Source organism: Eubalaena glacialis, chromosome 12 (assembly GCF_028564815.1).
Source record: "Eubalaena glacialis isolate mEubGla1 chromosome 12, mEubGla1.1.hap2.+ XY, whole genome shotgun sequence".
NCBI lineage: Eukaryota > Metazoa > Chordata > Mammalia > Artiodactyla > Balaenidae > Eubalaena > Eubalaena glacialis.
This window is the reverse complement of record NC_083727.1, coordinates 42709922-42723115: the sequence shown is the minus strand read 5'-3', so window position 1 is coordinate 42723115 and position 13194 is coordinate 42709922. Positions and strand designations below refer to the sequence as shown.

Genomic DNA, 13194 nt, shown 5'->3' with positions numbered 1-13194 from the left:
AGCCTGCCCAGGGGCACTCATGTGTTTTGCTGTGGTTTCTGTGAGCAGAAACAGAGTGATGAGAAAGCAGGACTTAAAGACTGTTGGGAAAGACGAGGCTAGTGAGGTAGGAACAGCTGACAAGACGAGACACATCAAGACAAGAACTTGTTTTAGGAAGACCTGTCTACGAGCCCCATGAAGGATGAGCTGGAAAGGAAGGAAAAGAGGACAGTAGGGGGGCTGTTCTAGGACGCAGATGAACCATGACACAGGAGAGAAAGGGATGGAACAAGCAATATTATAGCTTTTCAAATGTCTTTACATTTCTTTTATTCACAACTTTTGATTTATAACATTTTATTCTATTCTATTCTTAGTCTTTTCCAACCTAAACAATACTATTTTCATATAGAATTTAAAAATTATTTTAGATGTCACTATCTAAAGATCCAGGGTAGAGAATACGAAGTCAGTGTTTTGCAAAAGGGTAGAAAAAACTCTTTTGTTTTCTTTCCTGTAACAGGATATTCTCCTTTGTTTTGCTTTTCCCCACAAAAGCATCTTGGTCCAATATTTTTTGTAGTAAATTTTTACCTGGTGAGATATAATCAATGTCACTATGAAAAATTCAGCATTAAAGAAAGTTTTTGATTATTTTTACTCCAGATATGTTACCTTCATTGAGGCTCATCTACTTATACAATGTTACCAAATAAGGTACTATCAATGAGATAAAACATAGGTGATTGATTGGCCTAAAGAATTCTTGCCTCTTGATTGGCTGAATTCAGCTTGTCTTCCAGTTCTTCCTTCAGGTTTTCTAGCTCTTGTTGAAGCTGATTTTTATCCTCCTCCAGGTTTAGCTTTTCCTTTTTATGTTGTGCCTCCAATTCCTTAGAAAAAGAAATTTTTAGAAATTAACAAAATTGCAAATACTGTATACTTCGAAGACTCCAAGAAAAAGACTACTCTGTTTTATATTTTGATGCCTTGCTCTTCAAATTAGTCTTATACTTAATTATTAATATCAGAGTTAACAGTGAATCTAATTAATCCTAGGGGCTTAGATTCTATCATTCTGAATCACTTATGATGCAGTGGTTAAGTCATTTTTTTAAATGGTAAGAATATCTGACTAGTCCAGATCAACCTGAAGTCAAAAAAACAGAAATGTGTGATATAAATGATAATTTGGTGAGATGAGAAAAAATTCTAACTATCTCTTGGGTTCATAATTCTTTTATATTTACATAAAAATACAAAATCTAGTAACACTTCTGGAACTCAGTGGTCTAGCACTGGAATGTAGTCAAGGATTAACGAGTAAGAAATTAAGGTATCTAAAGAGCAATACTACTAAAATTGATACTTACTGAAGAACACCTACTATTTGCCAGACATGCTACTTACTACTTGGGATACAAAGGCAATAAGACATGGTCCCTGCCCTTAATAGGCTCATTAAAGAATATGTGATTAAAATTAGATGTAATGGGGAGTACCGGAGTATATGAATAGGGAACTGATAAGTGCTGGCTTGGTGTGAAACTTTCACAGAGCAAGCAATTCCTAAGCACAGTTTGGAGTGTACCCGTAAGAAAAGGTGGTGAAGCAAGAGGGAGATATAACATTCTAGGCAGAAGAAAAAGCATGTGCAAAAACCATGGAGGTAGGAAAGAACAAGGTATGTTACAGGTGTTCAGTATTTCTACAGTGTAAGGTGAGAACAGTAATAAATAGGGTTCCATGTTGGGTGTCCCCAAGACAAACTCCAGGTTTGATGATTTGCTGGGATGTCTCACAGGACTCGGCATTTAGTTGTACTCACAGCTATTTGTATTACAGCAAAAGGATACAAAGTACAATCAGCAAAGAGAAAAGGCACATGGGGCAAAGTCTGCAGGAAACCAGCCTCAAGCTTCTAAGAGTCCTCTCACACAGAACTCTCCTGCAAGTTGAGACAACACGTGTGAAATGTCCACTAGGAAAGCTCATGAGGGAACCTACACAACACTGTAAAGTAACTACACTCCAATAAAAATTCAAAAAAAAAAAAGAAAACTTTCATAGAATCAGATATTGGTAAATAACTAAATATGAGAAATATAACAAATACATTATTATAATTATTATTTTATAAATTTACCTTAACCCTAAATAATATCCTTACACTTAGGATGGATTTGTAAAATTGCCTTTGTGTCTATAAAAATGGTACAGAACTTTGTCAGTTCAGCCAAGGTGGTTAGGTATCTACTTTCATGATCATTAACTTCATTTCCCAAATAAACATACTCGGGGGGGGGAAAAAAAAAAAAAAGAAAGCTCATGAGGGACTTAGTGCCAGGTTTCTTACTGGGGGCTGGCCAGTTTAGCATGTTCCAAAATTCAAGACTCCAGGAAGGAAAGTACATGTTCAGGATAAACCATATTGTTTGCATAAACAGTTTAGGCACAGGGAGCCATTCTTATCAGGGAATGGTGGGAACTCTCCTGAAATTCAAGTTCTAGACACCAGCCAAGGGCCAACCTTGCACCATGTTTTCTAAGGATGGCAGTTTCAGGCCCGCTATGTTATCTCTTTTCTGCATGGATTCTCTGTATACTCACATCCTTTTTGGTAGCTAAGTAATAAGGAATGGTGAAGTCACTTTTAGCTAATTGTTCTTTATAAGATAATTTGACATAGGAGAAAGACTATCTGGAAGGAGGTTGGTTTTAGCTTAGGCTCAGACATGAACTAGCCGGGCAAGAAAGGAATGAAGCAGCAAGTGATAAGTTATTCTGAGAAAACACAAGGGTAAAGATGAGGCTATCCTAAGAGGTTTTGACTATGTTCACATACAGGAAATTCATGTCATCTGCCTTACGGCAACCATGCTTTAATGAAAGTTTGTAAGAAATGCAAATGGATGAAAGTAGATGTTCAGGTAGCTCAGAAATTGAAATTTAATGGGTGAAGAGATGATTAGAAGAGTAGTAATGAGGTAAAAATTATATTGATGAAAGATGCCTTGATTCTAGCACTTAGAACTTAATACAGAGGAATAAAGAGAGGCAAAAGGCACCTGCAATTTAAATATTCCAGGGCTTCCCTGGTGGCACAGTGGTTGAGAGTCTGCCTGCTAATGCAGGGGACACGGGTTTGAGCCCTGGTCTGGGAGGATCCCACATGCCGCGGAGCGGCTGGGCCCGTGGGCCACAACTGCTGAGCCTGAGCGTCCGGAGCCTGTGCTCCGCAACAAGAGAGGCCGCGATGGTGAGAGGCCCGCGCACCGCGATGAAGAGTGGCCCCCGCTTGCCGCAACTGGGGAGGGCCATCGCACAGAAGCGAAGACCCAGCACAGCCCAAAATAAATAAATTAATTAATTAATTAAAAAAAAAAATTCCAGTAAGAGAGGAGGAGGTTAAGGTGAAAATAGAATGTAGAAATGAAAAAGAATAACAAAAAATAGCTATGGGAAAGATTACTGCAGCCACGGTTACTGATAAATCCTTTACTATAAAACCTCGAACACTTGATACATATACCCAGAGTCGGTAAGCATGCACACGCTTACTTAATTAACTAATCAATTAAAGCTGCACTGATTGGTCCTGGAATAGTGAGCTGGCACAGAAAAAAGGACAACTACAACTTTGAGAAATAACATATCATTAAGTTTTGTCTTTAGTTATATAAACATATAACAGTATGTTTAGATAGAAATATTCTAAACGGAAGTTTTATTTTGAATTTTTAATTAACTTTAGGTGTTATTTTTTCCAACTGGTTGTCAGAAAAGGAAGAAATATAGAGGCAGAAGATCTTAATTCACATGCTAACCTCTTCTATTTACTAGGTTTGTGGCTCTGAGTAAATCATTTAGGTTTATTAAACCTATTTCACCACCCACAGAATAAAAATGTCATTAATCTCCAAGACACAAATAATAAGGAATATATAAGAAAGCTTTCAGTAAACTGTAAAGTGCTATTATATAAACACATAACAACCATCATTAATACATGCCTACACAATGTGGTGGCTAAATGCCTTGGGGTTGGATACCTGAGACCTGAATTCAAGGTCTGACTGATCCTTACTAGTTGCACATGCTTGAGCAAGTGTTTAACCCCTCTGTGCCTCCACCTCCTCTTCAGTAAAATGGGTATAGCAATGAAACCAAAAGCAGTGTTATAAGGATTAAATGAAAAAATAAACGTAAAACATCATGGCAGTGTCTGGTACACACAGTAAGAAGTACTGACACTTATTTATCACTATATGCTCAGACATGTCTGGGTTTTTAACATTTTGCCTCACTTAACCCTCACAGGGATATTACAAGATGGATCTTATCTTCGTCTGTCAAATGAGGAGCCTCACGCATAGCTTTTGGGACCCAAGAATAAGCAGCTAGAAAGCAAAGAGCTCAGTGTTAGGCCCCAATCTGTCAGATACCTTGCTTATTCTACTATATAATTCCTGTCTGTCATGTATGACTATTAGCGAGCTGATTACTTATTTGAGGGGAAAACCAAAACAAAACAGATTATTTTCCCAGGGAAGGAAACTGGCTACAGGAGAATAAGGGCTTCAACTAGTGAGGCTTCCTGAGGAGGACACCAATGCTGCTGTCTCAAGATCAAGGGAGTGTTTCTATTACGGCTTAACACCAAGTAGAAGTGCCTCATGTCGATTTAACAAACTACACCCCCTATAACAACTCTTATGTATGTTACTCTTTGAACCGAGATTTACAGAGTGATTACAAGACAGCGGCTAGATCATTATAGAAAGCCCACCAACTTACAATGCAATGCTAAGCTGAACTTTTACTCACCATTTGCAGTTTTTTCTTATCCCTGATCGCATTACTGTGGACAGCCTCAATTGCCATATGGTGCTTCCAAGCTAAGTCTTCCAAAGTCTTAGAATGGGCCTCATTTAATTGAGCCACCTCTCCTTCCAGTCTATTTTGCAGGTTGTTTAGCTCCATCTCATAATATTCTTGCTGAGTTTTCTTTGCCTCATTTACTTTCTAAAATTGAACAAAAATAAAGATCAATAATTGGCATCTGCTTTTTTCATTAATGCTATTAGTATTTTGAATACTCAGTAAATAGATAAACTTGGATGAACTGAGTGCTACAGGATTCAGATATGGTACATGAGAATACACCATTGGGTGTTCTCAGAAAATGACAGGGTGGCACAGGCAAAATGAGTAATTTTAAAGCAAATGATAAAATACACTATTATTAGGTTAGAACCAAGTGTGAGTCAGCACATCTGCAGGCTTAAGAGAAAAAGGCTTCCTATATGTCAAAGTTGTACACAAAATGGCTTACCAATTTACCCACTCAAATGATACTATTCAATACAATTTTATTGTATTGTGCCAATTATATGCCTTTTAAGCATGAACAGTCTAATGATGAAAAAAAGTCAAAAGAGTGTGGCAATATAATTTTTTAAGTTCTATGAAAGGAGCATGCATCGTATGTTGTGAGAGTATACAGGAAAGGAACCTAACCTGGATGGGGTGGGAAATGATGTGATGTGTGTGAGAGACAAAGAAAGAGAGAGAAAGAGACAGAAAGAGAAAGAGAGAGACAGAGAGATTGATCGATCAGGGAAGGCTTTCCAGAAGAGAAAATATTTGAGCTGATGATGACACATTCTCTCATTAAATTCTCACAAGCCCATCAGGAAACAAGAGATGAGAAAATTTCAAACCTAGATCTGATGTCAAAAGCCTGCATTCATAACCATTTCCAGCATTTTGAAAGCTGAGAAGCAGTTTACCAGGCGGTGAAGTTAGGGAGATAGAAACCCTTGCAGCTGAGCAGTGTGGCTAGAACACAGGATTCAAGGCTGGGAGTAGAGAGGGATGAGGCTCAGAAGCAGGCAGGGTCAAATGATGACCAGGGACGGTCCTTTTATGCTAAGGCCTCTGGATTCTATTCTGATGGGAATGAGAAATCACTGAAACTGATATTTTAAAATTTTTTTATTTTTTAAATTTTTAGTTACTTATTTTTAATGTTTGTTGTTTAAGCCACCCAGGCTGTGGCGTTTTGTTATAGCAGCCCCAGCAAACCAAGACAACTTGTCAAGGGGAGGAAGTAGAAAGGAAACAAAGAAAGGAAGAACTTTGGGAAGTATCTGAATTTAGGGAGCAGGAGGAGAAAGAGGAGCCAGTGAAGGAGACATGAGTCATTAGGGAAGGAGGAGAGCGTCACAGAGACAAAGGGTGGGCAGGGGGTGACCAAGAGGTGTGAGTGCTGCTGAGAAAATGGGTACAGTTTTTGGGTGTGCTGGCTGTGTTCCCACTGATGCCTTAGGACCCAGTACAACGGAGCAGGAGAGGGGAAGCCAGGCCGAAAGGAGGAAATGGAGGTACTGGATGAAGGCTACTCTTTGAAGAACTTACGTGGTGTTATGAAAGAGGAAGACGAGAAAGTAAAACTTCAAGAAAATGAGGTTGAAAGATGCTTTAATTCTCTTTAGAGGCTGGGGCAGATCCCCTCCTTGATGCTCTGTAAGACTCTCGGAAGACAGACACACCTCCTCTGGATCATTAATTCCTCCCGGATGGGCAGAGCAATCCTGCTGTCTGGCCTCTACAGCACCTGCCTGCCTGGCTCAGTCTGCAGGTCCCTAGAACTACCTAGGTGGAAATAAAAGGTCCTCACGTCATAGGAGGCAGCACAGTGCAGAGGTGGAGAACATGGGTTTTGGAGTCTCACAGACCTGGGTTCAAGTTCCAGCTCTGCCACTTATTAGCCATGTGACTGGGGGTACCATGCGTGCATAACGTCTATAAGCCTCAGTTTCTCCACCTGTGAAATGGGAACGATACGGTAGAACCTATTTTACAGGGTTGCTGAAGATGAGATAATGTGCCCCCAAATGTTTAGCAATATACCCAGCCTACTGTAAATATTTTATAGTTGTTAGCAATTATTTTACATAATAAAGAGATTATAATTATTCCCAAGGCCCAATGAGGGGGAAAAGCCCTAGGGAAGATTCTTGAATGTAAGGCACTGGACTTTCTTTCCTTTCAAAGCCAGAAGGTGTAGACAGAGGAAACAGAGGCTCCCAGCTTCTTCTTTCTTGCCTGGGCCAGACTGGGTGTCAGCTCTTCCCTTCAAGCCTCTCCTACAGGGATGGGGGTACTGGGGGCTCAGGGCTCAGAGCAGTGTTCTAGAACTGGATCCCAATCCCTCTGCTAGCTCTCCCTGACTTGGGGTCACCAGAAACCAGAGCCCCTACTTGAATACTTGAATACAACATTTTTAAGGTTCTTTTACCACCATCACCCCCAGGTCTTTTTGTTTCACAGCTCAGACATGAAGTCCCCCTCATCATAGATCATAGCTTTTACCTATAAAACTGTACCAGTCAGGGCTCAACCAGAGAAGCAGGAAGGAGAAAGAAGGGGAGGGGTGCTGAGGAAGAGAGAGGCCATCAGGAAAGGTGGGCAGGAACTCTTGGGCATGGGCTAAAGCTGCTGTCCACAGGCAGAATGTCTTCAGTGACTGACATTTTTAAAAAAACAATCATGAATTGTTTGGCAGTAGGCTAGCAAGCTGACGGAAGGCAGGGAGAGTGCAGAGCTGAGAGGACTTGGAAACCGATAAGGGGGTTAAGGAAACAGTAATCAAGAACGACTCCCAGGTTTCTGATTTACCGAACTAGACAGACTATAGTGCTACTGGTTGAAAAAAGGAGTAAAGGAAATATAGTATTTTGAGGGGAGGAAGTTCTAGGCAAGTTGATTTGACACGTCTGTGAGAAATAGATATCTAGTGGGAGTTAGATACACAGGACTCAAGTTCAGGGAAAAGATCTGGCCTAGACGAACGGCTTTGGGAGCTATCACTGACCAAGTGACAGCTGATGTTACTGGAATGGATGAGCTTGTGGAATGAGATGGGAATGCAAGAGGAACATCAAAGGTAAGGGCACAGAAAAAACTCTAAAAAAAGTGATATATGTATATGTATAACAGATTCACTGTGCTGTACACCTGAAACTAACACAGCATTGTAAATCAACTATACCCCAATAAAAAATTTTTTTAAAAATTAAATAAAAATTTAATTAAAAAATAAAAAAATTAAATAAAAATTAAAAAAAAAAAGGTAAGGCCACAGAGAGAAGAGGGAAGCTCACAGACAAGACTGCAGGGCCTGGGAGACAGGAGGAAAGTGTGAGAGAACCGAAGAGAGATGCTGTAAATCAGAGGAGTCAGTATCCCAGGAAGACAAGATCCCCCAAGTCCAGCAGCCAGGACGTCACTGGAGGCTGAGGCCAATGCCGAGTCTGTGGAGTGGTGGCAGGAGAACCCAGCCCACACGAGGTAAGGAGTGAGTGGGAGGCGAACAAGGGCGAGGAGAACAGACACTTTTCAATACACTTGGCTGCTGAGAGAAGGAGGAAGAGTGTCCCAAACCCTCACCTGGTATTGTAGATATGTGAAAAACTGGAATAAATATTCAGCAATTACTCTACACATCCTATGTCTTATTTATTTCATTTAGAAATTAAGTATGTTGGTATATGAACTTTCAGGGCTTGATTTTGGTCATCCTTTTCAGTTTAACAGACATTTCCTAGGTGTATACACAATAATACGTTTCATCAACAGAAAAATAAATACGATTAACCGTAATGTACATCCCACTGAAATAAGAATTCATTCAGCTTCTGGCTTGAAATAGGTTGAAGTGTCCTAAGTTTTTACGTTATAAATTGTTATCAGCAATATTTTGAATGTATACACAATATGGGATAGCCCAGCTTTATATCAATACCTTTTCTCCTCAAAATAAAAACAAAAAATTACTAGAGTTAAGACATAGACTGTTACTATGAAATAGAAGTAAACACTCTAAATCAAATCTGAAAAAGAGGAAACTGAACTTTTCTTTCTTGTCTTTCGTGGCGGGTGGCGGGGGGGTGGGGGGGTGGAGCTCTCCATCGTTCTTTACCTTCTCCAGTTCCAAAATCTGCTGCTTCTGCTCTGCATTCAGACTCTGGGTTTTGCTTTGCAAGAAAGCTCTTTCTTCTTCAAGCTGAGATAATCTCTCATTGGCCCTTGATTTTTCGGATTCTAGATCTTTAATTGTAACCTCCTGGGTCATCTGAGTTGCTTGAAGCATTCCAATATGACCTACCCCCCCAAAAGAAAGCCCCAATTTAAAATCTGTTACATTGTGGTATAGAACAGTTTATAGTTAATGACACAAGGTACTTAATATGGAAGTAAAATAAATGGCCTGCATGTACAAATAGCTCTTTGGTTTCCTCACTGTATACGACAGAAATATTTACCACGGGAATACTTATTATCCAAGTAGAACTACTTAGATTAGAAAGCAGTCCATTTTCACACCACTGATGCTGCTCGCTGCACCTAGGACCATTCCAATCATTTTTGAAGATTTCAAGCTCTACAAGTTGAGGTGGAAACAACTCCTCAGGGTACATATAAAAGTCCTGGGAGTAAAACAAAGTAAGAGAAGATGCACTGAGTAGCACGATGGCACTAAAATGAGTAATTTATTCTTTTCTAATCTCTTTTTTTTCAAATTCTAACATAAAGAGGAAGAAATCTGTATGCAGCAAGGAAAGATGGCGGGCAGCAGTTTGGCTGAAACTAAATTTGCTGTAGACAACAGACCTGATAAAGAACTGAGGCAGAGCAAGAACAGATAAGGACAGCAAGGCTATGAAAACCTAAAATGACAACAGCAAAAAGACAAAAGTGTGGGGGGTGGTATGAGCAGAGACAGAGAGATGGAAAGTGAATATGAGAAAATATGCTCAGAAGGCATATGCGTTAGGACAGCAGTTCTCAAAGGACCCCGGACCAGCAGTGCCTGGGAGCATCGGTCGCAAGTGAGGCTCGCCCCAGACCTACTGCGTCAGAAACTCTGGGGTTGGGGCCTAGCGTCTGTGGCTGCACGAGCTGTCCAGGTGATTTTCATACACATCAAAGTCGAAAAGCTTCTGCCTCAGGGGGAGGGTAATCTGGGATTCACCAACGAGCCAGTCAATCAGATGACATCCTCAAAGAACTCGTTCAAAGGCCTCCCCTGGCTCACCAAACACCCCAGCGAAATGTCACTTCAGATTGATACAGGTCACCCCCCTCCTCTAGTGAGGGCTTCGAAATGAGCCCGTCAGCCACGTCAGGATGGGCAACCCAGCTTTAGTGTGTAAAATGATCCTTATTAATAAGCCGAATGAAATGAGGCCGCTGTAATTTAAATATAGTTCCACTAATTTAAGTATTTTAAAATATTTATGTTTTAAAAGGACATGTTTTTAAAAGAAAAAGCCTCTTAGAGTGTTTTTCTTTTAGTGACTGACTTATTGGTGCTAAAACCTATAATTCTTAATTTTTTTATAGAAATATATCCTTAAAAATAAGTTATCATTTGCTTATCTTATGATTGATTAACAAGATAACAGAACCCTTTAACATGGTTAGAATCTAAATAATTTTAAAATATGAGAAGAAAAAGCTAATTCCATCTCGAATTAACATTTAAGTGTTGGTTTTAGCTGAGGAATACACCAAGAACTGTGGTCAGACATACTAGCTTTGAGGACAAGATCTGAAGCTTGCTGCTGTAAATGTTCTCTGGCTGCTGCTAGCTCACTTTCCACTTCCTTGTGCCTGCTTAATAAGGCCATTTCTCCCTCCTTGGCATCATCAAGCTGTTTTTGAAGAACCTAAGAAAAATCAAATAGCCATTATTAATATGCAAGAATGATGCTAAGCTAAAAAATTCATTTAAACTACCAGCAGCAACTTTCTCTTATTCAAAAGTCACACTTAACAATACCTAGTTTTGAATCTGTATCAGTGACACATAACTTGTTATCTTCATAAGTCATATGACCCTATCATGAAAGGCTATTCGACCCTTTCTAATATATTTAAATGCTGCGCAGATATTAAAAACACACCTATGAAATTTTCTATGCCAAGAAACAAAGAGACTTGCCAGAGAGACTTTTTGGCTTTTTTTTTTAGACTTGTGCCATACCCCTATTTATAAAGCAATCTTAATTTTCTGTTCAGTGTCTGGATATCAACTGATGTGCAGACCCCATCATTAATGGAGGAAAAGGAAAAAAACATAATTAAAGACCAATATTTTAAACTTCCCAAATCACTGGGAAAATATTAACATGTTATTAAAAAATCCTTTCATAAACAATCAACAAGGTTTTAAGCTTATCTTTTTGGGCCTTTCATAACTGAAATTGTTGTAGGAAATAACAGCTACAGGGTAATAAAGATTACCTTTTCACTGATTTTCTCACAAAAGAAAAGGAGAAAAAAAGCAAAATGGAAAAAAGAAAAGTTGAAGTGGTCTAATTGAAAAGAAAAAGAGAAAAGTGGGGAAAAAAATCCATGTGTTGAATGTAATATTCTTTACTCACCTGAACACTGTTCTCTGCTGTAACAAGAGCTACCTGAAGCTTCTGGCATTTGTCATGGAGACTTCCAGCTTCATCCTGTACCATCTGTAACTCTGTCTTTAATTTTCCTATGGTTTTTCGTAAAATTGCTTCTTGTCCCTGAAATTCTTTTCTAAGATCTGCTTCCTTTTCTTTGCTAGCCTGGAGGCTTTCTGCTGTAAAAAGCTGTGACCTTTTCAAAGTATCTAGCTCATGTTCATAAAAGGACTGAGCTTTACACAACTTGCCTTCATAATCCTCAATTAGCTTTTTCCGCTCAAGCCTTAGCTCTTCCAGTGTCTTGTTTAAGGCCTCCACCTCCATTCTGTGCAGCTCCTCCACTTTCTCCTGTCCTTTGCTAACTGAGGCACTGTGATCCTGCTGTGACCTCAGCAGCTCTTGGATCTCCCGTCTGTGAGCAGTTCGCAAATCTTCCAATGCCAACCGTTTGTCTTTTTCAAACTGTACTTGGACTTGTCCAAAACTCCGTAATCTTTCCTCAAATTTCCTTCTAATCTCTTCAACCTCTCTAGACATGGTTACTATGCGCTGGACATGCTGGGCTTCTGCACAAAGTTGCATGTCCTCAACTCTGTGCTTATAAGCCTCAAATTCTGTCAAAGCCTGCTGCTTCATTTTTATGTGATCTTCTAATGATGCTTCTAAAACTTGAATCTTTCTCTTAAGGTCTAATTCCTCTGATACTCTGCTTTTATACTGCAATATTTTTTCTCTTGTTTCTGCAAGAATTTGTTGGATTTCTTCTTCATGAGCATCTTTGAGGGCTTGAATTGCAGATTCGTGCTCATCATTTTTAGTGTTCAAAGCATATATTACCTGCATGGTTTTAAAGAAAAAGGGAGAAGAATTCATTAAACCATATTATTTTCTAATTGAAGTTAATTCTTTCATTTGGGTTGACATTTTTTTCTATGCATATAATATTGGCTATGGTAAATATTAAATACTAAAACTTCATGCATTGTTTTGTATTCATAGATTTATTTAGCAAATTTACGTAGCCCAATCTTAAAATCCGTACTTGAAGACTTTTTGATTAGGATTTTAAAGCATTCAAAATTAAGAATGTTTTCCTAGAAATGAAACATTGAGGAGGAAAGAGACAAAGGAGGCTACCTGGTCTATGAGAATGGAGTTTTCCTACGGCCCAGTCTAGCTTCCTGGGGACTGTGGTGGGATCAGGAGAAAAGCTTTATGGTAAGTCTCTGCCCTACACTGGAGGCCTAGAGATGAAGGAGGCTTTGCATGAGTGCAAGTTCTAGGCCCTACGTCTTCCCAAAGGCCTCTTTCAACTGCCTAAAGTCTGGTATATTTTAAATTTAGAAATTTCCTTTTCTAATTCCATTATGGTCTGTTTTTAAAGCTGATCCTTTTCACTCCCAAGTGGTCTCCTTACAAAATCCAGTTAGTACTTTTGTGCTCACCTATCAAATGTTGTAGTTTTACTCATTGCCTAATTTTCCCTCTGCCTCCAAGCAAGCCAGATTCCTAGAGCCAGAGTGTTCTGAGTACAGGTCTTTATTTTCATTTTCATCCTTGGGTTTTAATGATTCCATTGAGATTTCCCCACCTTAATTCCAATGACAACATACTCCTTTTATAGTAACACTCCCACTCTCGTACGTTCCTTGATGTCCTCCACATAGCCCTGCGGTCCAACAGTAATATTCACAACTGTTACTTAAGGCTTAGAGATGTGCCTACTTTCTTCTGAAGTAAA

The 13194-nt window shown here is 39.4% G+C and overlaps 1 protein-coding gene across 4 annotated transcripts in view; it reads right to left on the bottom strand.

Moving 5' to 3' along the window:
- FAM184A (family with sequence similarity 184 member A) overlaps positions 1 to 13194 on the bottom strand; it is a 113384-nt gene that overhangs the window by 50811 nt on the left and 49379 nt on the right. For all 4 annotated transcript variants that reach the window (XM_061206953.1, XM_061206955.1, XM_061206956.1 and 1 more), the window contains exons 2-6: positions 11436 to 12290; positions 10583 to 10718; positions 8969 to 9150; positions 4810 to 5007; positions 753 to 875 (exon numbers count right to left, since the gene is read on the bottom strand). In XM_061206953.1, the coding sequence (XP_061062936.1) occupies positions 753 to 875; positions 4810 to 5007; positions 8969 to 9150; positions 10583 to 10718; positions 11436 to 12290 (1494 nt within the window). The remainder of the gene's footprint in view (positions 1 to 752; positions 876 to 4809; positions 5008 to 8968; positions 9151 to 10582; positions 10719 to 11435; positions 12291 to 13194) is intronic.